This window comes from Geotrypetes seraphini, chromosome 12 (genome assembly GCF_902459505.1).
Source record: "Geotrypetes seraphini chromosome 12, aGeoSer1.1, whole genome shotgun sequence".
In the NCBI taxonomy this organism is placed as follows: Eukaryota; Metazoa; Chordata; class Amphibia; order Gymnophiona; family Dermophiidae; genus Geotrypetes; species Geotrypetes seraphini.
This window is the reverse complement of record NC_047095.1, coordinates 34,046,294-34,072,365: the sequence shown is the minus strand read 5'-3', so window position 1 is coordinate 34,072,365 and position 26,072 is coordinate 34,046,294. Positions and strand designations below refer to the sequence as shown.

The 26,072-nt window shown below is 43.7% G+C and overlaps 1 protein-coding gene across 15 annotated transcripts in view; it reads left to right on the top strand.

The window, feature by feature from the left end:
- Positions 1-26,072, top strand: part of ADGRL2 (adhesion G protein-coupled receptor L2) — a 419,013-nt gene that overhangs the window by 281,076 nt on the left and 111,865 nt on the right. For 9 of the 15 annotated variants that reach the window (XM_033915833.1, XM_033915828.1, XM_033915830.1 and 6 more), the window contains exon 5: positions 25,576-25,590. The exons of the other annotated variants lie outside the window; for them this stretch is intronic. In XM_033915833.1, the coding sequence (XP_033771724.1) occupies positions 25,576-25,590 (15 nt within the window). The remainder of the gene's footprint in view (positions 1-25,575; positions 25,591-26,072) is intronic. 15 annotated transcript variants of the gene reach the window in all.

Below are 26,072 nucleotides of genomic sequence, written 5' to 3'. Positions count from 1 at the left end.
CCTGCAGCTCTTATGATCAATATTTAGTTTATACTAAAAGCAGCTTTATTTTGTAGTAGCTTCTAGATCAGTTGTTCTTAACTGTTTTTAGTCCCTGCATCCCTTTAACTGATCTATTAAACTTACAAACCCCCTTCCTAAACTTTATGTCAACTAGTAACTATTTACTTCTCTCTAAATCACTAACTATTCTCTGTACTCTTTTTAAATCTCTATTATCCCAGGACAAGCAGGCATGATATTCTCACATGTGGGGTGACGTCATCTACGGAGCCCCGGCGCGGACAGCTTTTCAAGCAAACTTGATTGAAGTTTCAAGTTTGCACACTGCACCACGCATGTGCATGCCTTCTCGCCCACTAGAGGGCGCATCCCACCTCGTGGTCCTCAGTTCAAATTTTTCCGCGGAGCAAGAAAGCCCTGTGGATCTGAGCTCCAGTGTTTTTGCCTTCTAGCTGCCGCGTTTAGTTTGTTTTTCCTTCGAATTAGTTCGCGGTGCTGTTTTTCTTTTCGGTTCCTTTCAAAAAAAAAAAAAAAGTCTTTCGTTTTTCCTCGGACTCCGGGGGCTCCCGGAATCCGTGGCCGCGGGACGTCGGTACGTTCCCGGCCTTCTTCTTTTTCTTCGTGGATGTCCCGTCCTGTTACGGGATTCAAAAAGTGCGGCCGGTGTGAAAGGTTGCTTTCCATCACTGACCCTCACCGGTGGTGCATTGTCTGTCTTGGGCCCGAACATCCGACAGACTCGTGTGATCGCTGTGCTACCTTCCAAAACAGGGCCCTCCGTCGCCGTAAGGCAAGAATGGCCGAATTGTTCGCCGTCGACGCACCTAAGGCCTCGACGTCGGCCTCGGCTTCGGCCCCGGCCTTGACCTCGGCCTCGGCGTCCTCGGGGGCCTCGGCCTCGCCTCGGCCCTCTTCCTCGAAGGCGTCGTCAGTGAAGCAAGCTTCGGGTAAGTCCTCTGTTCCATCCCCTTCAGCAAAGAAGCCATCCTCGAGTCAGGCCAAGGCGGGTGGGTCGACCCCGGCCCCGCATCGGACCTCGACTCCGCAGACCCCGAGGCAATACTCGAGACCGAGGTCGCCCTCCAGGGAGTGTGCCCCGGACTCGGAACTCCCCACCTTCGTGGGGATTCCGGCCTTCCAGGATCTCCTCCGAGCTCTGATCTCATCGGAGCTGTCGGGAGCCCTGGAAGTGTTGCAGCGTGCTGCGGTTCCGGCGGCCTCGACCTCGGCCGGGGCGCCTTCGGTCTCGGAGGCCCCGGCCTCGGCTCCCTCGGGAGCCCCGACCTCGGCGACCTCGGTCTCGGGTACGGTGGCCCCGTTCACCTCGGTCTCGGCCCCGCCCCGGACCTCGACCTCGGGGGAACCCCCTGAGCGGAGTGTAAGGCCCAAGGAAAAGTTGCGCAGAGTGCGCCGTCTTTCCTCCTCTTCCTCCGGGTCTTCCAGACACGCCTCGCCCTCGACGCGACCTCGGACGGGGCGTCGATCGAGGAAGTCTAAGCGACCCCGAGGCTCGCCTCGGCGCGACCGCTCCTCGTCGTTCGGGGGGCGAGGCGCTGCAGGTGTCGGAGTTGCGCCTCGACAACCCGAGGCTCCTCCGCTCACCTCATGGGAAGTCTTCCCGGGCCGCCTCGCCGAGGAAACGGGAGAGTGTCCCACGAACCCCTGGGTCCTCACCCAAGGGCTCTGCGAGGAGGATAACTTCCCCTTCCCCCTCGAGGGCCCTCGAGAGGGGATCCTGGGATTCGGGATCGGTTAGGGATCCTCATTATTCCCATGAGGCCTCCCCCCTCTCCTCGGTGGGGCGGTCGAGAACCCCGTCTCCCCAGGCTAGGCCGTCCTCATTTTCATCCTTCGTTCAGGACATGGCCCAAGCCCTGGGGATTGACCTGATGGTAGGCTCTCGGTATTCCAAAGAATTTTTGGAGGAACAGGACCTCCCCACTCTTCCTAGGGAGGTGCCTAGACTCCCTCTCAACAGTGTCCTTCTGCAAACCTGGCTGAATAACTTGTCAAACCCTCTTACAGTCACGTCTGTGCCTTCAAAAATGGAATCGAAGTATAGGACGATTCCCCCTAAAGGGTTCGATAAGGCGCAGCTCTCACACCAGTCTCTTCTGGTGGAGTCTGCTCTTAAAAAATCACAGCCCTCACGGGTTTCTGCGGCGGTTCCACCAGGCAGGGAGGGGCGGACCCTGGACAAGTTTGGCCGTCGCCTCTATTCAAATTCCCTGATGGCCACCAGGGTTCTAAATTATGCCTTCACCTTTTCCTCCTATTTGCGTGGTATGGTGAAGGACCTTCCTCAATATCGAAACTCGTTACCGGACTCCCAAAGAGCAGGATTCGATAAGTTTATGTCCAACCTGTCTCAATTGCGGTTGTACCTATTCCATGCAGTGTACGACGCCTTTGAGCTGGTTTCGAGGGTGTCGGCCCTCGCGGTGGCCATGCGCCGCTTGGCCTGGCTTCGCACCCTCGACATGGACCCAAACCTGCAGGAACACCTGGCAGACTTGCCTTGTGTGGGGTCCGAGTTATTCGACGAGTCATTGGATGCGGCGACCAAGCGCTTGTCGGAACAGGAGCGCTCTCTAGCATCCCTGGTCCGCCCCAAACCTAGGCCCCCGCCGCAGAAACCCTTTCGGCCTCCGCCGCGCCGATACCCTCAGAAGTCGACCCCGACTTTCTCGAGACCGCCTCCGAGACGCCCGTCTCAGCGAGGCAGAGGGGGACAAACCCAAGCCCCGGCGCAGGGCCCTTCTAAGCCCGCGCCTTCCTTTTGACGGGCTGAGCGGACGGGGCGGGTTCCCCTCCGCACTTTCACAGGAACTCCTTCCTATCGGGGGCCGTCTTCGGTCCTTCCGGGAGGCATGGACCGGGATTACCTCAGACGCTTGGGTGCTCCGGATCGTCTCCGAGGGCTACTCGCTCAACTTTGTGTCCTCGCCGCCGGACAGTCCCCCAAGTTTAGTCCCCTGCAACCGCTCGCAGCTACCGACCCTTATAACCGAAGCCAAAGCCCTCTTGAAGCTTCGGGCGGTCGAGCCGGTCCCCAAGGACCAGTGGGGTACGGGGTTTTACTCCCGCTACTTTTTGGTCCCAAAAAAGACCGGGGACCTGCGCCCCATACTGGACCTCAGGAAGCTCAACAAATTCCTGGCCCGGGAGAAGTTTCGAATGCTATCTCTCCCGGTTTTGTATCCCCTCTTGGAGGAAGGGGACTGGATGTGCTCCCTCGACCTGAAGGAAGCATACACCCATGTTCCGATGCACCCCGCCTGTCGAAGATTCTTACGATTCCAGGTGGGGGACCTCCACCTCCAGTACAGGGTACTGCCCTTCGGCCTGGCCGCGTCCCCACGAGTATTCACGAAGTGCATGGTGGTGGTTGCAGCAGCCCTCAGGTCACGTGGACTCCATGTGTTCCCTTACCTGGACGATTGGCTCATCAAAGCCCCGACCAGGGAGGGGGTTATCTCAGCGACCCGACAGTCTATTGCCTTCCTGCAAACTCTCGGGTTCGAGATAAACTTTCCAAAGTCTCAGTTGAGGCCGTCGCAGTCTCTTCAATTCATAGGTGCGGTGCTGGACACGGTGCGCCTACGCTCCTACCTGCCGACCCAGCGGTTGGAAGCCTTGGTACGGATGAGCCGCCAGGTCTCTCAACTATCGAGGGTGTCGGCCAAGCGCATGATGATGCTGCTGGGCCATATGGCCTCGACGGTACATGTCACGCCGTTTGCGAGGCTACATCTGAGGATCCCTCAGTGGACCCTCGCGTCCCAGTGGCGTCAGGAGTGCGACCCGGTGTCTCGCCTCATTTCGGTGACTCCGCCCTTGCGGAAATCGCTGCGTTGGTGGACAGACTCTTCAAATCTGTCCATGGGGCTATTGTTCCGCACTCCGCCTTTTCGCAAGGTCCTGACCACGGACTCCTCGGAGTACGCGTGGGGAGCCCATCTCGACGGTCTTCGCACGCAGGGCCTGTGGTCGGCAGAAGACCGTCAGTGTCATATCAACGTGCTAGAGCTGCGGGCCATCTTCCTAGCACTTCGAGCCTTCGTTCACATATTGCAGGACCAGGTGGTCCTCGTCCGCACGGACAATCAGGTGGCAATGTATTATGTGAACAAGCAGGGAGGAACGGGGTCATGGCCCCTCTGCTCCGAAGCTCTTCGCCTCTGGGAGTGGGCGGCCTCCCGGAACATCTTCCTCCGGGCGGTCTACATCCAAGGAGAACGGAATTGCCTGGCGGACAAACTCAGTCGACTTCTGCAACCGCACGAGTGGACTCTACACTCAGCAGTTCTACGCGAGGTTTTCGCTCGCTGGGGAACGCCACAGGTGGATCTGTTTGCCTCTCCGGAGACACACAAACTACCACTATATTGTTCTCGGATGTACTCGCAGGACCGTCTGGAAGCGGATGCCTTCCTACTCGACTGGGAAGGGAGGTTCCTGTATGCATTCCCTCCGTTCCCTCTGATCATGCGAACGTTGGTACACCTAAAATCGTCCACGGCCACGATGATTCTCATAGCACCTCGGTGGCCGCGTCAGCACTGGTTCTCCCTGCTGCTCCAGCTCAGTGCCAGGGAGCCTCTTCCCCTGCCTGTCTCTCCTTCTCTGCTGTCTCAGAGTCAAGGATCCATGTTACATCCCAATCTGCAGTCATTGCACCTGACAGCCTGGTTTCTTGTTCCCTGACTCCTCCGGACCTGTCTCAATCGGTGAAGGAGGTGTTGGAAGCCTCCCGCAAGATCTCGACGAGGCTTTGCTATGCGCAGAAATGGACCAGGTTTTCCACCTGGTGCTCGTCCTTTCACCTGGATCCGGTATCAGCTCCGGTATCCTTGGTTTTAGAATATTTATTTCATTTGTCGCGCTCCGGCTTGAAAACCACTTCGGTGCGGGTTCATCTCAGTGCGATTTCTGCTTTCCACCAACCTCTGGAGGGACGCCCTCTGTCACTCCATCCCTTGGTGACACGCTTCATGAAAGGGTTACTCAGGGTTTGCCCCCCTCTTAAGCCTCCGTCTGTCGTGTGGAATCTGAATGTAGTTCTGGCTCAACTGATGAAACCCCCTTTTGAGCCACTCAACAAGTCCCTCTTGAAATTTCTGACTTGGAAGGCGGTGTTTCTGATTGCCCTCACCTCCGCCAGGCGGATTGGGGAGTTGCAAGCCTTGGTTGCGGACCCTCCTTTCACGGTCTTTCATCACGACAAGGTGGTTCTCCGCACCCATCCTAAGTTTTTACCTAAAGTTGTTTCGGACTTCCACCTCAATCAGTCCATTGTCCTTCCTGTGTTCTTCCCGAAGCCCCACTCCCATCCTGGCGAGACGGCGCTTCACACGCTTGACTGTAAGAGGGCGTTGGCATATTATCTTCAACGCACCAGGTCTCATCGGAAGGTCCCTCAATTGTTTTTGTCCTTCGATCCCAATCGATTAGGGCATCCAGTTTCCAAGCGCACTCTGTCTAACTGGTTGGCCGCTTGCATTTCCTTTTGCTACGCTCAGGCTGGCCTTCCTCCCCCGGGTCGGGTCACGGGTCACAAGGTCCGAGCAATGGCAGCTTCGATAGCTTTTCTCCGATCCACTCCGATGGAGGACATATGTAAGGCTGCCACTTGGTCTTCGGTTCATACATTCACCTCTCATTACTGTCTGGACACTCTATCCAGGAGTGACGGCCGGTTTGGCCAGTCAGTATTGCAAAATCTGTTTTCCTAAATTGCCATCCTCCCACCTGCCCTTTTTGGTTAGCTTGGAGGTCACCCACATGTGAGAATATCATGCCTGCTTGTCCTGGGATAAAGCACAGTTACTTACCGTAACAGGTGTTATCCAGGGACAGCAGGCATATATTCTCACAACCCGCCCGCCTCCCCGGGGATGGCTTCCTTGCTAGTTATGGAACTGAGGACCACGAGGTGGGATGCGCCCTCTAGTGGGCGAGAAGGCATGCACATGCGTGGTGCAGTGTGCAAACTTGAAACTTCAATCAAGTTTGCTTGAAAAGCTGTCCGCGCCGGGGCTCCGTAGATGACGTCACCCCACATGTGAGAATATATGCCTGCTGTCCCTGGATAACACCTGTTACGGTAAGTAACTGTGCTATATTGTAAAGCTATATGGTGCCTGTTTATATATTGCGGCCCCATGTACACTGTAAAGAGATTATTGGTCTAATACTAACATATACTTTATAATATATGTATATGTATATTAATTTTTTTTATTTTTTCATTTGTATGGACCTTCGGATATCAACTGGACCATGAATAATGCCCAGCAATCTCTTGTCTTCATCAATCCACTTTATTGTTTATTTACTCAAAACTCTAAAATTCGTTTAGTTTCATACTTATTTTTAATTTCATAATTCCATAACTATTTCTTCATTGTATTTCATTTTAGTTTCCTTCATTTCCTTACTTAATGTCTTTTTCTTCTAATTTAATCTTATTACTTAGCTGCTTCGCTTCGAAGTTAGCTCTCAAATGTTCACCAATGCCACCTCTCCCGACATGCATGTTTCAAACAATGTTTTTCTTCAGGGTCGAGGGGAACTGCAAAACAAACAAAACTTTTCAAATCCAACTCTTCTCAGTTTTTGCTTTTTTTAAAAATTCATTCAAACCTTGCAAACACTGGTGACCTCTCAAATGTAAACATTATACTTTGCTTAATATCGTGCAAGCACTTTATCTAAAAGTTGTTACTGTGGTACCTCGGTTTATGAGTGCACCGGTTTGCGAGTGTTTTGCAAGACGAGCAAAACATTTGCAAACTTGGTGCCTCGTAAACCGAGCGCGCCTCGATTTGCGAGCGCCCCCCCCTGCGAACTGGCACCCTCCCCCCCCCGCCATCGGGCACCCCCCCCCCCGACCGCCATCGGGCACCCCCCCCCCCGACCGCCATTGGGCACCCCCCCGCCGCCATCAGGCACTCCCCTGCCGCGACCTGAGGTCCCCCAACCCACCCGAACCCTCTTCTTACTTTGATGTAGCCTCCGCACCTGCACCAGCATGTCCTGTGCTGTGCTGTGCCGGTGCCCGAAAATCTGCCTCCGGTGCTGGGCCTTGAGCATGTGCGCATGCTCAAGGCCCAGCACCGGAGGCAAATTTTTGGGCACCGGCACAGCACAGCATAGCACAGGACATGCTGGTGCAGGTGCGGAGGCTACATCAAAGTAAGAAGAGGGTTCGGGTGGGTTGGGGGGACCTCAGGTCGCGGCGGGGAAGTGCCTGATGGCGGCGGGGGGGGGGGGTGCCTGATGACGGGAGGGGCCTTCGGGGGGAGCAATGCTGATTCTTGTGGGGGGGAGCAGCGCTGCTGGCCTCGGGGGGGGGAGGGGCGAGTTTCCATTATTTCCTATGGGGAAACTCGCTTTGATAAACGAGCATTTTGGATTACGAGCATGCTCCTGGAACGGATTATGCTCGTAATCCAAGGTACCACTGTACTTCGGGGGTTTGAAACAAACCCCCGAAGTAACAACTTTTAAAAAAGTACAGAGAATAGTTAGTGATTTACAGAGATGTGAATAAGGACTACACTAACAATTGGTTAAGATTTATCAAGCACTAGTAACTATTGGCATCTGCATATGTTGCTGTTAGTCTCTAACTGTGCTAACTGCTAACATGTCACTAAAAATATGGTTTATTGGTGCTTGATATAACATAACATAATATTATACTTATAGACTGCTTTACCAAGAATTTCTACGCGGTTTACAAAGATTATAAATATTAAACATAATCGTAAATTTGAATGAGTCAGTTAGTCAGGTATTTGGAGAAAAGATAGGTTTTTAGCTGTTTTCTAAAATGTCTGTAAGAAACAGCTGTGAGCAACAATGATCGAAATTCTTTTTCATGAGAAGCTGCCTGAGATGCTAAAGAGTGATTTAGGAATTTTTTGCTTTTACAAGCTTTTACAGAAGGGAAATTGAACAGAGCATGAATTTTTCTACTGCATTTGTGCGTAGCTATGGAAAGACTATTAGCCGGATAAGTAGGGGCTGCACCATATAAAACCTTGTAACAAAAACAGCCCAACTCAAACAATACCTGAGCTTCCACAGGCAACCAATACAATTTACAATAAAATAACGTAACATGATCATATTTCTTCAATCCGTAAATCAATCTAACTGCTGTGTTCTGTATCAGTGACCTCAATAATTCCTTGCAATAGTTGAGACTCAACAGCAATGATTGGACCAATAATTTAAAAGCTGAAAATTCAAACTAGGATCTAATTGTTCGTAGTCTCCATAAAGTAAAATAACTTTTACGTACAACAGCATCTATCTGGGTTTTCATAGTAAGATGTTTAATACGATGCCTAAAATTTTAATCGTTGGATAGATTGTATAAGATGTTGAAAGTATATTGATGGAAAGTTTGTGAAAAATTTTGGGTTGGAGATGTATCAATGCAGTTTACATTTCTCTCTGTTCAGGTTTCCCTATCTGTCTTGGGGGGCTCACAATATAACTATGGTAATTGGGGGTTAAGTGACTTGCCCAGGGTCATAAGGAACAGCATGGGGATCAAATCCACAACCTCAAAGTCCTGAGGTAGCAGCTTTAACTTCTAGGCCGCTCTTCCCTCCAATATTACACAGTTAAACTGCAAAATCATCACGCTTAAAGGTACATTCCTTAGCGCCAGCAGCAGATAAATCCAGAGACAAGTAGGTTGCGTCCATCTAGGTGGAGATAGAGTACTGAGTTGAGCTCAGCCTTATTGGATGTACAGCCTCCTGGCCAACCAGTATACTCTATCTCCAGCAGGCAAATGAATGTGTCAGCTCCTATCCAGGCCTTGGTCAGTTGAGCTGAGGAACATTCTGGCTGAGCAGTGCCAGCTTTATGGGCTACACCTGCCCCCTATTCCCCCCCCCCAAAAAAAAAAAAAATCCTTGCCTTACCCTCTTGGGGACATACTGCCATTTATGAGCAGTCAATTGTTGCAGTCCCATGCATACATAAAAATATGTCCCCAATATGTGGATTGGCATAAAACAGGCGCATGAGTTACACATGCAAACTAAGGATTCCTTTGCACTAAATACACATACTATAATACCCAAAATACTTGAATTTAAAATGCATGCTATGTGCACAAAATTCATGTGCTCAATATGTGTGCTGAACGTACAGGATTCAAGTACAAAATAAGTGTGCTTAGAAGTGCAAAGAGCAGCTGTTCTGCTTCACGGAAAGCTAAGAATTGACAGTCCCACTTTCTGGAGACACGGGGGGGGGGGGGGGGGGAAGTATGCAGATATACACACCTACTTGGTTCGGGCAATAGCGAGAATTTTAATGAGGCTCCAGTCTGTTTCTTGGCTATGTTCCTAATGGACTCTCTGTGAGGAGTAACAGCTCAGCATGGGGAACTTGAAGCTGACGACAAATAGTGTCCCATGACGTCAGAGGGCAGTATTTTTTGTGCAATCCCTCCTCAGCCTCTTGCATAGTTGCTACGAACTTAGAGGAAGGGGAAAGGCTATGTACTGAATTGGGAGTACCCACAGCAGTCCAGTTACACCATGGTGAGGAATTGCCTGTCTGTTTGCAAAGGCATTACAGGCTCTTGACATACAGTAGCTACCACAAGCTCAGGCACTAGGTAAGCTCCTAAACACAGGACTGCATGTAGCCGGTTTTTCTCACTACCTTGGGGCTAGTGATGGGGAGCTATTTTGTTGTTTTCAGGCTCTTAGCTTACAATCACTGGGTTCCTACCTTCTGTATGGGTCTCCGGTGGTTTGTCTCCTGGGATATCCTTTTATAAGTTCTTGGTATGATAATATCAGCTATCTTTAAACTGCTGAGGCTCCATCACTTTGCAGAAGCATAATAGTGAGGATATTGGTCTAGAAGCTGGCAGACTTAGGATCAAGTTCCAGTTCAGATCCTTAACTTTGCCTAGGCTATTTAGTCACTTCTGCTCCTGTGTGAAATGAGTTTTGGGTAGACTGGCAGTTTTGTCTTGGAGAAGTGTGGTATATTCCCTAGGGTTTGAATGGTGGGCTCGGCCTTGCTACAGGGCTGTCTCAACATTCCTCCCGTTGGTGCAGCTGGTGAAAGGGGACCTCTAGCCCAATGGTTAGGGCCTCTAGATAAGGGGAACTGGGTTTGTTTCCTTTTTCAGTTCGTTGTGGCTCTGGCATGGTAAATCAACATCACGTTATCCTGGACACAAATACGTATCTCTGTAGTCCACTTTGAGGGTACTTTCCGACAGGAGGTGGTTCACAGACTATCCTCTTGATCTTGCACTGCCGGTGGTGACCTCCCTTTTGCGCTACTATTAGCACCCTCTGTGTATGCTTCTTTAAATGCAGATGTCTCTTTAAAGATTGCCCAGGAACAGCTTCCTTATATTTTTCATAGGGGGAGCTTCCTTTACACATGATAGCAATATTTTTTTTTGCTTCTGCAGTCTATGGTCACTCCCCTGTGCTGCGTACGACGACGGGTAGGCTGAGGATTCTCCATCGCCTGATAAGGCTTTACAATGGTGGCAGTCTTCTCTTATCACGCTACATAATGCCAATTCTGACTTCAACTGCAGTTCTTCGGTGGCTACTGTCACCTTTCGTTCTCCTGCAACGTTTTTTTGTACCCTCATGTTCTATGCAGGTTGCAGTTTCTGGTGCTGAGTAATGCCACTTCTACTCGGGTAATGCCACTTCCACTCGCTCAGGGGTGACACAGTTGTTACAGCTTCAGAGGGTACACCTGTCAAGCCTAGGGAAACAGTCTAACAACTCTTAGCTTCCCTCACTTGGGCTTTCTATTGCCCCGTACTGCTCCATCTAATCTTTGGCGCACAGTTTGGCTCCATTTCTAATGTACAGGACCAACGTCTTCTGTTGCGTTTTGGCTAACAGCACCTTTTTTTTTAACTAGATGAGTGTCTGTCGCTGTGGTTCTTGGTTTTGGCCTACCCTCCCGTTTTATACTTCAGTTCTTCCATTCACTTGGGAGGAATCAGCCTCTTTTGTATTATAGTTTATTATTTATATTCCGCCTTTCAGTAAGGTGGATTACAACCAAACATACGCAATAAAAAAAAAAATAATAACAAACTGAAACATGTGAATTGCCAATTCATATAAAGGCATCAACCATTTTTGTCTTTAATTTACGCAAATCTTTTTGTTGCTTGATGTATTTTGGCATCCTCTTCCACTCAGCAAGTCCCACACATAGGAAACTACTAGATCTAATAGTCTGTAAATGTAATTTCTTATGAGTTGGAATAAATAAATTACAATGTATAGCAGAGCACAGTGGTCGAGAGGGCACATAGGGCGTCACACAGTCCTGCGGGTATTTTGGTGATAAATGATGTACACTTTATCCCCCTCTTTTACTAAGGCGCGCTAGCTGATTTAGCGTGCGCTAAATGCTAACACGCCCATTATATTCTATGGACGCGTTAGCATTTAGCGTGTGCTAAATCAGTCCTGCACACGCTAAATCGGCTAGCGCGCCTTAGATAAATGAACAGCAACAAACTTATACTTCACGCTATACTCCATGGTAGAGAATGACACGGTGACAAAATTCATCACTGTTCCCGTCCCCGCGGATAACCGCAGGAAACCATCTTCATGTCATTCTTTAAGGAGAGAGGGAAGAATCAGAGTATGAATGGCCACAACCACTGACCCACAAGCTTTGCTTTGAAGAATGCTGGTGTAGAAGGACTGAGGTTGAGATAGACACTACAGAATGACAGTCTCTGGTATCCAGAGCAGATATTGTGATGTCATAATGCCTCATTCCACCAGTGCCTAAGAGCCAATCACATCAGTGATGTCACAATGGCTTCATTATCCTTGGCTCACATAAGAATCAGAGTATGAATGGCCACAGCCACTGACCCGCAAGCTTTGCTTTGAAGAATGCTGGTGTAGAAGGACCGAAGTTGAAATAGACACTAGAAAATGACATGGGATTATTTCCCACGGGGAATCCGCGGGGAAGGGAACGGTGATGAAGTTTGTCAACGTGTCATTTTCTACTCCATGGTTAGTGATATGTAATATGAAGTAATATGTTTATACATCCCGCATGCAGTTCTCTTGCTTGTTCCTACATGGCTAGCTAGAGGATTTTCCTGTATCCTTTTAGTGACCATTTCTTTTGTTGCTCTTGTGCTTGACCAGTCTTACGATTCATATTGAACTATGTGACATGTGGCTTGATTAAAAAAAAAAGGTATTGCTTTAAAAATGTTTGGCCTTTATAAGATACATACTTTGTGCACCCAGCAATTTTGATTTACTTTGAACAAGCTGCTGTTATTTGGTGATGGGGGGGAGGGGGAAGACTAGCACATTCTATGCTTTATGCACTTAATAGATTGAGATTTGGAGTTATGAGAGTACCATCCTTTCAGGAGTTAAGGACAAATTGGAAGCTTTACTTCCCAAGCATTGGCTCAGTATTACATCTTAAATCTTCATTTTGGGACTGATTTACCAAGCTTGTTTTTCTGAGTCCCAAAATGGGGGAGAAAGCCTTTATAAATCAGGCTCTTAGACTAAAAGACAGAATGTAGAACATTTCAGAAACACTTCATTTCGTTTTATGATTGATTCACTTTTGCAAAATTTATTTCTTTAAATCCATCCAGTTCTTTTTCTAAGTAGCGCTGGAAGATGTCCTCAGAGCACACAAACCTTTAATATAATCTGAACACTTCAGCACTCTCCCACCAGTACTTTAAATAATTTTTCACATGCACATGTGGAATATAGTTAGCGTTAATGTATTTTAATATTGCCTTTTTTGCCCAGGAATGAGTCTATCCTTAATAGTTCACTGAAGTAATTAAGTGAATTGCTGAAACTGAAAAAATCTTGCTATATTTCATTTCTCAAGTTCAGAATTAGTTGATGGAAACAACGATGTGATTTAAAGATGTGTAAGTTAGTAATGCTTAAGAGCAGTCTTTATTAAAATGTATGTTAGTTGGGGGCGGAGCCTGTAGCATATGTTTTCTTTCTCCTTGCTTATTGTAGTTCCAACCCTTTTATCCTTTTCCCATTCGTCGTGGTTTTTAAATGTCACTGAATGTTGTTATTTCCGGCGATGTTTTATCATTTTAAATTTGTATTTTAGCTAACAAATGTTTTTATGATTTTGTACACCGCCTAGAAGGCTGATTGGGCGGTATAAGAAATTTTAAATAAACTGTGATATCTGATACAGATGTGATTTTAGAACATCATTTTTGAAAAGTCCTTCAGCAAGAAATAAAGTGAAAGATGGCGGCGACAAAATAAAATTGAGATAGCATTTGGGACCCAAAGTAGTGATAAAAGACCAAAGCAGATCTCCTTACCCTGTTAAAGATGGTGTCCCCATGTGAGTTACAGGATTTGATGGAGCCAGTTATCGCAAAATTAGCTTCCATTAAAGGGATGATAAGGAGAGTGCTGGTAACATCATGGTACTACAACGTGAAATATTGAATTTGTCTATACAAACATCAGAATGCACCAAGAGGTCAATTGAAAGGGAACAGTGTATTTCTAATCTGGAGGACTTGGCCCCTGGATGGGAACGCACACCAACGGAAAACTGAAGAACTACAATGTGATCTGGAAGATGCAGACAATTGTAGTCAAAGAAATAATCTAAGAATATTCGACTTCACTGAAAAGATTGAGGAAGTGAATCCCATACAATTTATAGAAAAATTCATTCTGAAGATCTTGCAACTTACCTTTAATTATCCATTTGAATTGAAGAGAGCATACCGTGTTCCTACAAAGTGGGTGGATCAAATGAGAGGCCTTTTTATTCTTAAGGTATTGCACACCACACAAGTGATGGAAATATTGACCAATAAATGACAGATGCCGGACTTACAATGGAATGGAGCTAAAATCAGACTTTGATAAAAATCCTGTGCAATGGAGAAAACAATTAATGGATCTAAGCCCTTAACTTAAGGCTTTAGGTGTGCAATATAGACTTTCTTACCCAGCCATCATGAAGATCACACATAATTAGAACATGCCAATTTGATCACCTGGAGGAGCTTAAAGAATATTTAAGAATAAATTAACTTGAAGATCCTTGATGACTAACTTGATGAATGACTGCCTTTTTTATGATTGTACTGTGTTATTGGAATGGGACTTAATGACTGTGTTATGCTAATGCACAGTCTATTTGGGACAGGGTTGTTAGATCGGGGGTGGGTGGGTGAGTAGTGTGTGGTATTTGCATTGTGATGTTGTGGGACTGGTCAGGGAAGGCTAAAAAGGGATGGGCAAGGGTACTTTTGCCATCAGAGGGGAGATTGGAATTTGAATGGGTACATGAGTAAAGTATTACAAGTGAGGATGGATAAGGTAACCACAACAAATGTGTTTAAATTGAATTTAAGGAAGGCTCAGGAGGTAAGACAGATTTTTTATGATTTTGCTTTGCATGACAGACATTATTTATTTTTCCCTTAATGTGAATGGTTTAAATCATCGGGTCAAAAGAAAGAGAATATTGCACTATTTGCATAAAACCAAAGCTGATATTATATTACTTCAAGAAAATCCTTTGAATGGAAAAATTAAACCGTGAAACTTATAAGGGAATGGGTAGATAAATGTTATTATGTGCCTTTGCAGAAGAAGAAATGGGGGGGAGGCAGTATTGGTCAGATGGGGAGCCAAAATTATAGTTAAAAGCAAACCATAGATCCAGAATCTTGACGGATTCAACTTGACATAGATCTTATGAGATTATCATTTATTTTACTAAAATAATTATAATTTATTTTACCGGTAAATCCTAGTCAGCTATTTTTTCACACATTGCAAGCACAAATAATTACTAATTGGTCCATGCCCATGATAATTGGAAAGTACTTTAATTAAGAAGTGTGTCCTACATTAGACACACAACTGTACATACGCACTAATGGTGCACATAAGTATGTACAGGATTTGTTGCAAGTAGGAGTATTAGTGTACCGGTATATCTGGAGAGTGATTAATCTACAGGGTCAGGACCTTATGTTCTGCTTTCTGGTTCATAAATCCTTTTCTTGGATTAATTATTTTTTTAGTTTACAAATCATTATTCTCAAGTGTAATTGGTACATTCATAGAAGGAATTGTGATTTTCGACCATGCGGGTATATCACTTATAGTTTTGGTACCTGGCTTGAACAATAGGAGACCGTTATGGAGGTTGAATAATGCATTGTTGGATGATAACTCATTTATAGTAATGATCACAAATGCTATTCAGGAGTACTTGTCTTTCAATGAAGTAGCTCCAGTGTCTCAAACTGTGAAATAGGATGCACTTAAAGCAATCTTGAGAGGTGAGATAATGAAATATGTAGCTTTATAGCATAGAAAACAGAAAGGGGAGTTAGATCAATTGGAATCCCAAATACATGAATTAGAGAACTCTCATTACACAATAGGACCCTGTAATATTACAGAAAATGTTTAAAATCAAATATCACTACCAGGCTCTTTTGAGTGCTAAGACAAGGGGAGATCTATTTAGTCAACAGTCCAGTTATTATGAGAACTCAAACAAAACTGGTAAGATACGGCTGCATACTTAAAAGGTCCAAAGAACAAGGAAAAATAGCTGAAAAGTAAAAATGGAAAGGTATATATTACCCAGGAGGATATTTCTAGTCAATTTATGGAAATTTATAAACAATAGTACACCTCCGAGAGTGCTGGAACTAAAGAAGTATATGTACTCATTTTCTTAGTTGAATAGCTGGCCCTAAACTTTCAATTGTGGAAAGAGAATATTTAAATTCCAGAATCACAGAAGATGAAGTATGTTAAGCTTTGTGCTCTTTGCAGAATGGAGAAACACTGGGAATTGATGGTTACACAGTTGAGTTTTACAAAAAGTTTAAAGATATTTTAATTCCACAACTACATATTACTTATAAGGAAATGTTAGATAGGGTGTTATACAGTGTACAATGAATGAAGCACTTATAGATTGTGTTACCTAAGGCAGGGTGTGACCTAATGGATAATGCCAATTATAGACCACTATCATTAATTGATTAGACAGGTATATTACTATTTAAAAGGGGTTTTCAAAGACCTTCAGTCACTTTTCCTCACTGGAAAGAATACCAGGAGTTCAAAATAGTATACAAATTAAGTTTTATTACATAAATATAGTATTTTTAGCCATAATCATTGATTAAGTACAGAGTTTGAATCAATACGTTACCGGTTATTGCATCATCACTCCGTCGGGGGACCACGATCAGGAGGCTTATTCAATATGTCATCACACTGCTCGTCAGCAGTGGAAAAGTCCCTACCTTTTTTTCAGGGAAAGCACCATTTATATTGTACTTTTTACCCATCCCCTCCTTTTGGGTTGGATAATCAGACGCGTGCTAATCGCATGCTGAGATGATGTGTTTCTGTGATCACCAATCAGTATGTGTTAAAAACACTTGGCCTGACTCGTGAGCACCACGTATCCAAGGCAGTCTCACTCAATATCAATATTCCTTACATACCATTCGTTTCTCATTTGTATCACAACAGGTAATAAATATTTCAAATAAATAACAATCACATTAAAAAACAATACAAATAACATTATTCAATGAAAGCAGCCAATAACTCTTCCATCAGTATGTTAAAAGTTTTGTCCGTACCACAATTTAACCCCTTTAACAGAATGCTTTCAGAAAAGACTTTTTAAAAACATTTTTTTAAACATCATGGCAATACTATATACTCGCATGTGGCCTAGTATATTATTCCATATGACTGAACCAGTCACTAAAATATAGATTGTCTGGACCATAGTCTAACCCCTTTTCCAGAATGTAGACACAAAGATATTGGCTCGCCATCTGTCCCATTGTCTTCCCAGACTAATTGATCCAGAACAAACAGACTTCTTTACTGGGTGTCAGTCAGCTAATAGCACTAGACTGTTTTCAGATTCTTCAAATTGCTAAGTATCTAGAGTCACCCACTTTCTCAATATCTTTGGATGTCAAAAAAGCGTTTGACAGGGTCGAGTGATCTTACATGTTACAAGTACTCGACTGGTTTGGTCTTGGTAAAAATTTTTGTTAAATGATTAATATACTATCCGTGTACCAGGCAATCTGTATGTAGGTATGTCACAATGTTTTACATAACAAAAAGAAAAATACAGAGGAACTGGAGAAAAAATATACAGACCAAAAACCTATAACCTCCAGTTTAAACGCTGAAGCTAATGCTCAAAACTTAACTACTTTATGTCTAAAGCATTCAGTTGAAACGCACTTACAGGGGAATTTGCCTCAGAAGCTACAGGGCAATCACTGCTCCAGAGCTATGAAGGGGAGCTTAAATAACTCATTGGTTCCCCTTCAACATTCTATCATAGGCAACCCCCATTGAAATAACTTTAACAGTAAAGCAATTGAATAATAATTAAAAAAAGTGCAAACCACACTTATCTGTTGCTTAACGGCAGACAAGCTTGATAATGTGATACAGGCACTAGTGAAAACTTCCTCTCATAGCAGCCGACGAAGGCCAACGTTTCATGATTTAAAAAATCATTTCTTCAGGGCTCTAAGGAAGCACAAAAATAAAGTCATGAAAACATGAAAGTCATAAACAATGTCTAATATCCTCATCTGAATTGGTATTGTAAGCTTTTTTTTATATAATTCTGATGGGGGAGGGGTGTCACATATGCTATAATGTCCATTGCACAGAGTTAGGAATTGGTTATTTATGGTATTTCTTGCAAGTACTTATATTTGTTACACAGTTGCATGATGTTAACTGTAGCTTCTCCTTTGTATTGTTGCTTACTTTGTAATTAAAGAAAATTAATAAACTGTGGGACTAATATATATATTTTAGTAGTGTACAGAGTTCAGTTATCTATAATGTGTGATTTGGTTTAGATATGATTTTGTTGTGGATCTGATTGTTTGATATGAATGCATTGTGAAACATTACATTGCCTAAAATGGTATCACATATTGTTCAAATCAGTATGAATTGTGTAATATACTGTGCATATAGCTCTTTGATGAATACAATTTCTACTCAGACTAATTTTGGATTTGTGTTCTATTTGTGGCATGAATGACCTGCTTCCATTAATTCTGATATTCATTTTCCATATTTTTTCCGTAAACCTATAGCACAAAGGTAAAAAGGGTCAAACACCTTATTGATTTTCGCTCATTATAAAACAAAGGCAAATCCCCGCATTGTGCTTGACTAAATGTAGATCTCAGCCATGAGTGTTTTGCCTTATTATTTCCACATCAACTTCTGCTTTCAGAAAACAGAAATACATTTTAGGTTAGTTGTTTTATTGATTTTCTATTTCAGCTGTCTTAATAGTTACTATAGTCATGAGTATCAACACAAAATACAGATTTACTTTAGGCAAAATTCTGCCTTTGGTAAACGTTTTGATTGAGGGTAAGAGTTGGATAAGTGTTTTTCTCCATAGAAACTGCAGGTGACAGTGCAAATTAAATAGTCACACAAAATATAATTCGTTGATACAGTGATGCATGTCAGAACATGGCATGTCAGTAAGTATCATCCTGACTTGAATGCACAAGGCACTTGTCCTTACACATTCTGTTTTAATCTATCCAAAGCATGACAGCATCCTATGGCATGTTATACTGTTATGTTTTATATTAAAACTGACCTAGGCTGGAATGATTTACTGCATATAAATCTGCTAAGTAATGAACATTCTAGAGCAGTGGTTCTTAAACCCGTCCTGGGGGACCCCCTAGCCAGTTGGATTTTCAAGATATCCCTAATGAATATGCATGAGGCAGATTTGCATGCCTGTCATCTCTGTTATATGCAAATCTGACTCAAGCATATTCATTAGGGATATCTTGAAAACCTGACTGGTCCCCCAGGACAGGTTTAAGAACCACTGTTCTAGAACATATTCTAGTGCAAGTTAAATTTTATTATTCTTAATAAAATATGTCAAGTGAACAAAAAAAAAACCTCAAGCTATAGAGAAAAAGGCAAGCTGAAATTTTTTCCCTATCCACATCCTTAATGTACAACAGGGCCAGATAGTGGTAGAAGCCCATGGAAATGCTACAGCTGTAACTATCTATGGCTAATGCACAAACACAGCTTGGCTATAACCCTTCAATGCCAGAGGAACTATGAACATAAGGCTGGTATTAGAGAGGCAAGGGCCCTGGACAGAAACTCCCAGACTCTTCCTCCTTCACCTTGAGGCAGGCTTAGCACCCCCCTGTGGCATGGGGTAATAGTGCAGTTGCTCTGACTACCAACCCCTGATGCTGGAGATCATGGTGGAAAATCATTGGCAATGACAACAGCAGGCTTTTTGCTTTCTCTTCATCAGTGTGATTGATAACAAGCTTGGACTAATACTTTCTCTAATTTATGCAGACTTTGTGGAATAAACTGCCACCACATCTGTGATTAGTTTGCAATTTAAGTACATTTATTAGGGCTTTAAAAAGATCTCTCTGCATTATTTTTCCAGGAAGAGAAATGTTTGACTAGTGGGTTTTCGAAAGCTACCTTGAGATATGGAATTGTTAGTCTTAACTTCTTTTTTCCTAAAGCATTAATGTAGATCAGAAGCTCTCAAACCAGTCTTCAGGACGGTGATCCGTCAAAAGCACGCAGGACTTTGGCGCGCCAACAATCGCAGTGACATTTGCGCGCAGGACATATGCGTGCCATTGCTTCCGCGTTTGAAGCCTTTCCATTAACGCTCTTGAAGGAGGTGTGGGAGGAACCCCCCTCTACATTTACAAGTCCTCACACTCCCTTTGGGTGCACGTATGGGGGATCTCCCCCTTACTATACTGAAAACTCCCGAACAGTGAAACGGAAAGGAGAACAGGAGTTTTCAGTGAATGTACTAGTGGGGTTCCGGGCCTATGTGCCTAAGGCCCCGCCCAAAGGAGGAGCCTAAGGCTCCTGGGCCTATTCTGGTTGGCCCAGGCACCTCAGGCCCCACCTGTGGGCGGGATTTGAGCTGTCTGGGCCAATCCGGCCCCATTCCTGGGATGGCTGGCCTACCGGACGGGCAGGCTTGGTACCCGTCCATCCGGCCAACGATTTCAAGGTACGGGGGAGGTGGGGGGGGTCGTGGGGTTGGTGGGGGGGGGTCACGGGTCGGCGGGGGGGGGGCCAATCAGGGGGCTCGGGGGGCAGTCGTTGGGGGGGTTGCATCGAGGGCAGGAGGGCCTGCGATCCCTCCTGTTCGTATTTTAGTGGGGGGTAGGGGTTAGAGAGTGTCCCTGGACCAGGAGGGCTTGGGCTCCCTCCTGGCCCCATCGGACTTGGGTGGGGTGGGGTTGGAGATCACGGGGCAAAAGGGCTTGGGCTCCCTCTTGCCCGATCATTGAAGATCCATATAGGAAGAATATGTTTAATGTCTGATGAATGTATTTGATTCACACATTTTAGGAAAGTGGTTTCTTATAGTGTGAATAAAAGATTAATAACCACAGACAAGGACATGAATTAACTTTATGCACATGAAAGAAATTTTTGCACACATTGAATTTTAATATTCATTAATTTCTAAAACTAATGAGAAAATGTCAATTAATTTTTAAAAATATATAAAAATAATCCAATAACCAACAAATAAAATTTTCCATGCACACCCCTAGAACCCAACCTCCTATACCCCTCCCCCTCTCCCTCTCCTGTCTAGCTCTGCCAGTGTAGTCATATGGTTTAGCCACTAACTGTGGTTCAATTTTGAATACGAAATGTACACCCTGTATCTCTCTGCCAAGTGTTACTTCTGGAATAGCTAGGACTTACCTCCATCCCCCCTCAATAGCCATGAATAGCTTTAATTTTATAAAAATAGATATAACATTTATTGGCTTTCTAATATCAGCTGTCCATAATATGTTTTTTTCATAGAACGATGGCCAAGCAGCACTGTCTTCTTTTAAATCCAGCTAGGTGTCCTTTTGTTACTCATTAGAAGGAAAATGTTCCTTAAGCTTATGTTTTCAGGAAGCTAAATCCAAGTTGACAGGAAAGGAAACCCAGCAGGAATCAGAAATAAAATAGTTTTGTAAAGTCATACTTGCTCAGTAATTACTACTTCAGCTTCCCCATTGACCTGTCTCTTCTTTACAGAGATCAGTCCATCTTTCTTCTCCACATTTCTAATGCAATGAGATCAGTCATTGTCCACATCACAGCAGGGTATTGCTGCAATTTAACAAGATGGCACCATCCTAATTAAAAAGAAACTATTTTTTGTTTGCTTTGATTTTTTTTTTTTTAGCAGAAGGTTAAATCACGTCACGTCGGTATAAGTGACAAAATGGTCACTTGTTTTTGAAAGCTCATGCCTTAACAGATTAATCTATAAGGCACTGCCTATATCTTTCATTTTTTATGTTGGTGCTAAAATTGCTATGTTTGAGACAATTCCTTTAAACTCAGTCTTAGTCTTTAATCCGGCTGTAGCTAATACAGACACTCACAAACAACCAGCCTGTGAAAAATGTTAACGGACTAGAATAGTGGCACTCACATAGAAATAATCGATCTATAGCTTTCTCATAGGTCTACTTTTTTTTTAAATGAAATTTCTTTAACAGCCCATATTTTTGTGATATATATGTGTATGTGTGTGTATATATATATATATATATATATTTTTTTTTTCTTACCATTGACGAGAAATGCAGCATAAAAAAATTAAAGTGCATTATTTTAATTGTTGTAATTATGTTTTTACCTGATTTATTTCACATGAAATTATTACTATTAACAGAATTGCTTTTAAATGGTGTAAATCCCCATTGCTTTCATCTTCATCTCACTGTATAAGCTTATAGTCCTGTCCCTATTTGTGTGTGATTCGATAAGGCCCGACTTAGTGCAGGAAGAGGCAGTCGGAGTGTACCGTGAGGGATTTCCTGCCCTCGCGGCGCTCCCGCTGCCCTCTCCCGCTGCCCTCTTAAGGCTCCCCCATGAAAAACCATATTTGCGGTTTTTTGAGATTCGCGGGGGTTCCTGGAACGGAACCCTCGCGAATCTCGAGGGAGTACTGTATCCCAAAACTAGATTTGATTATCAGCACTTAGACAACCTGTCTTTTAGGTCGTCCAAGTGCTGATTTGGGCGGGGTTTTAGACGTGTTTAAGTTTCGATTATGAGCCCTCCTAGAGTCTATTAAAAATGAGGATACTGGCAATAGCAGTGTAATATCTCATTAAATAATTTATTAAATTTTTTAAAAAATTTATAAAGATACAACATATCAAATCAAATGAAAAATACAAAAAATACAAACCAAAAAGCAGAAGACAGTAAAAGTCATAGGGTGTCATAACATAACATGAATCCAAATTAAGTATAATACTGTACATTAATCATTAAGGTATCCTTTTACTAAGGTGTGCTACCCGATTTACTGTGCGCTAAACGCTAATATGTCCATAGAATATAATGGGACGTGTTAAGCATTTAGCATGCACTAAATCAGCTAACATGCCTTAATAAAAGGACCCCTAAGTTTCAATAAACATTCCCATACATGCCTAGATTTCTCTAAATTACCACATTTAATTGCATAAATCTGCTCATACTTACTATACATACAGTGATCAAATAAGCAGTGCCTTTGATTTGGTCGAATGATGGAGGTTCTTATTACTTTAGGATACAAGATTCAGTTTTTCCAGGTTTTTGGGGACTGAAAAAAAACCAGACAATACATTTTCAGGTACCTGGTGACCTCTGAATGGGGTGCCTCAAGGTTCCACATTCTCTCTTACATTGTTCAACATAGGCACTGTTTGGGCTCAAGCACTGATTCAACATTACAAATATGCAGGTGACATTGAACTTAATCACAATGGCATGATGTCCCATACACAGTAATTCTTTGCCGTATGCAATAGACGCAGAAACCACTGTTTTTGTATTATAGTTTCTTCTGAAGCCTGATTGTGAGGTATGGAGAATATCAAAATGTTGATGATAGCAATCAAGTTGTTCCATAACATAAACCTCCATAACTTTCACACATAATGGAATCGATGCAACTGGACGGTAATTACTGACATCTGATAGACTTAAGTTTAAAATTTGGGGAAATGGGTGTCAAAACTATTCCGTTCCCTAATTTAGGGAAAGTACCATTTGTTAAATAATTATTCAGCATTAAGCAGATAAGGTGGACAGACATCTAAACGTAGGGGGTCCTTCTATTAAGGTGCGCTAAATGCTAACGCGTCTATTATATTCTAAGGATGTATTAGCATTTGGCGCGCGCTCAATCGGTTGGCGCGCTTTAGTAAAAGACGGGGGGGGATAATTGAAAAAAAGCCGTCTGGTATCGCAAAACTTAACTTCATCAATTTGTGACCAAATTCTATCAACTGGTGGCCACGATCATTGTCAGTACAGAGCCGATCTCTTCTTATTTTGGATTTTCGTTTTAAAATAGTTTGTTAAATCAGAACCTGATGGAGTGGTAGAATCATAATTATTTGTGAAGTAATTTGCATTAGTTAGATGATTATGGGTCCTTTTACTAAGGCACGCTAATCGTTTTAGCACACGCTGAACTCTTAACGCGTCCATTATCGTCTATGGATGTGTTGGCGTTTAGTAAAGGATCCCTAAATTAATAAAAATAGTTGGTAATATTTTGAGTACCAGTATCTACAATTTTAGGAAAATATTTGTTCTTTATTTCTAACAATGACTTCTATTCATAAATTTTTCTCCACTAAATGTTCTTAATTTCTGCATTAGGGTGGTGTTTCCAATAAAGCTCAAGGCCTCGACAAGATCTCTTTAGTACTAATAACTCTGAATCAATCCATTTTTTCTGAAGTTTCCTCTTGCATTTAATTGGTGCCAATTTATTTCCTAATGTCTCTTTGCAAACTCGATGCCAATGTTCTAAAAAAGCCAAATCTGGTTTAGGTTCAGACATCAAAGAGCCTTCTATTCCATTCCGAAATACCTCAGGTAGAGGTTTGTTTCTATATTTATGGGTGATTAAAGGAGCTGATTGAATTTTAGATAATTCCCTCCAAAGATGGTGTGAAATTTAAAAAGAAATGGTCTGACCAAGGCACCTTCCCAAAGTTATTCAGCTTGATTGCCAAATTTTTTTTTGAGAGGAACAGTTAGTGCAGGGAAAATAGGCTACCACAAAATGTGTTTAAGGTGTTTTGCAGTATTTTGCCTGTTAGCTAGTGTGTGAGTTAGCACGTGCTATTTTATACAATTATTTTGGGGGAGATGAGAGGCTAAACAAGAGAGTTGTGTGGGGACAGAAATCCCACCCATCCCTGCCTGTCCCTGCCAGGATCCTCTCCGTCCCCACCTGTCCCATCAGGATCCTCTCCATCTCCACCCGTCCCGTCAGGATCCTCTCCGTCCCCACCCATCCCCGCATGGAATTACCTCCATCCCTGCCCGTCCCCATAAAAAGCAGCAATTACTTCTGACAGGATCATCAATTCCACAGTTTCTTTTCTGTTTGTGTTGCTGTTTTCCTTGTGGAATCTCTTTGGTCGAACCCTTTTTTTGTTTTCTGTTCAGGTAATTAACTTATAAACCCCCTCTTTTACTAAGGTTGACGTGTCCATTATATTATATGGACGAACCCTGCTTACAAACCCTTCCATCCCCGTGGGCCAGAGGGGGTCCCTGTGGGAGTCCCGTGGGCCAGAGGGGGGTCTCCGTGGGAGTCCCATGGATTAGGGGGGATTCCCGTGGGACCTGCGGGATTCCCGCGATCCCGTACCTGTGCAGACCTCTAGTACCAACCAGTTAGCACATTCTCATTTAACTGGCTGACATGGAGTTAATTCAGGAGCAATTGCTGTCTCCTAAATAGGAAGTGGTAAGGGCCCCGCATTAAGGGGTCCTTTTACTAAGGTGCGCTAGCCAATTTAATGCGCACTAAATCGGTTAGTGCGCCTTTGTAAAAGAGGGGGTTATTTTTTATGGATACTGCATGCTAATGTGAATATTAGTGAAAGACCTGAAAATTTTTTTAAAAAAATAAAATGGGGGTCCTTTTATTAAGGTGCACTAGCCGTTTTAGCGAACGCTAAACGCTAATGTGTCCATTATAGTCTATGGACGCGTTAGCATTTAGAGCGCGCTAAAACGGCTAGCGCACCTTAATAAAAAGGACCCCTTAAATTGTACCACATTAAATCTGGGCTTAATGCTTAAGGGATCCCGTTTCAGTGAACTTTACTAAAAGAGCCCCTTAGTGACGCTACATGCCAATGTTATACCCATTTTGCTTCCTTAAACTATATAAAATTATTGATCTTTTTACACTTATGCAACTCTAATCTCTCTCTTTTGATAGGTGTTCCTGTTGTCTCATTCTTTTTATCCAATGTAGCGGACTTTCTGTTGTCCCTGCATGTAGTAACTGTACTAACATAGTCTTAGAAAAATATCAATTCATGTTAATCTTTTTTTCTCTTTTCCTTGCACTCTCCTTTTTCTCTTCCAATGATCAAACTAGAAGTGGAGCAAAAAGGTAAATAAGTTGCCCATTTCCAATCCCAGATCCTTGTTTGTGCCATATGGATGTTAAATTCCTCCCCTCCCCCCCACCCTTCATGTCCCCCCCCCCATCTTCTGCACAGCATTGATCATATGTTTAATAATGGTACGACTGGGCAGCAGATTCTTTGCTTATTCCTTTTTGGTGCTTTCATATGGGTGTCATCTTGCTTAATTTCAGGACCCCCCTCCCCATAGCATGCTTTTGGTTGCAGGTATGTTCATTCACCACTTCAGTTTTTTTTTTATTTCTCTCTGCTTGAGGTATCCTGAGTTTAAGCCTCACTTCTGTAATTTCCAATACATGCTCTTTCTTTCTTGATTTGGTTTTACAGGCTTTTTTTGGAATGTTTCTATTTAATTTAGTTTCTCATTTTTTTTTTTGCCTGTGGTAAAATAATGAATGGCGTCCCTGATTTTGAAACTTTCTTGCACAGAAGTATGGTAGGAGTATTT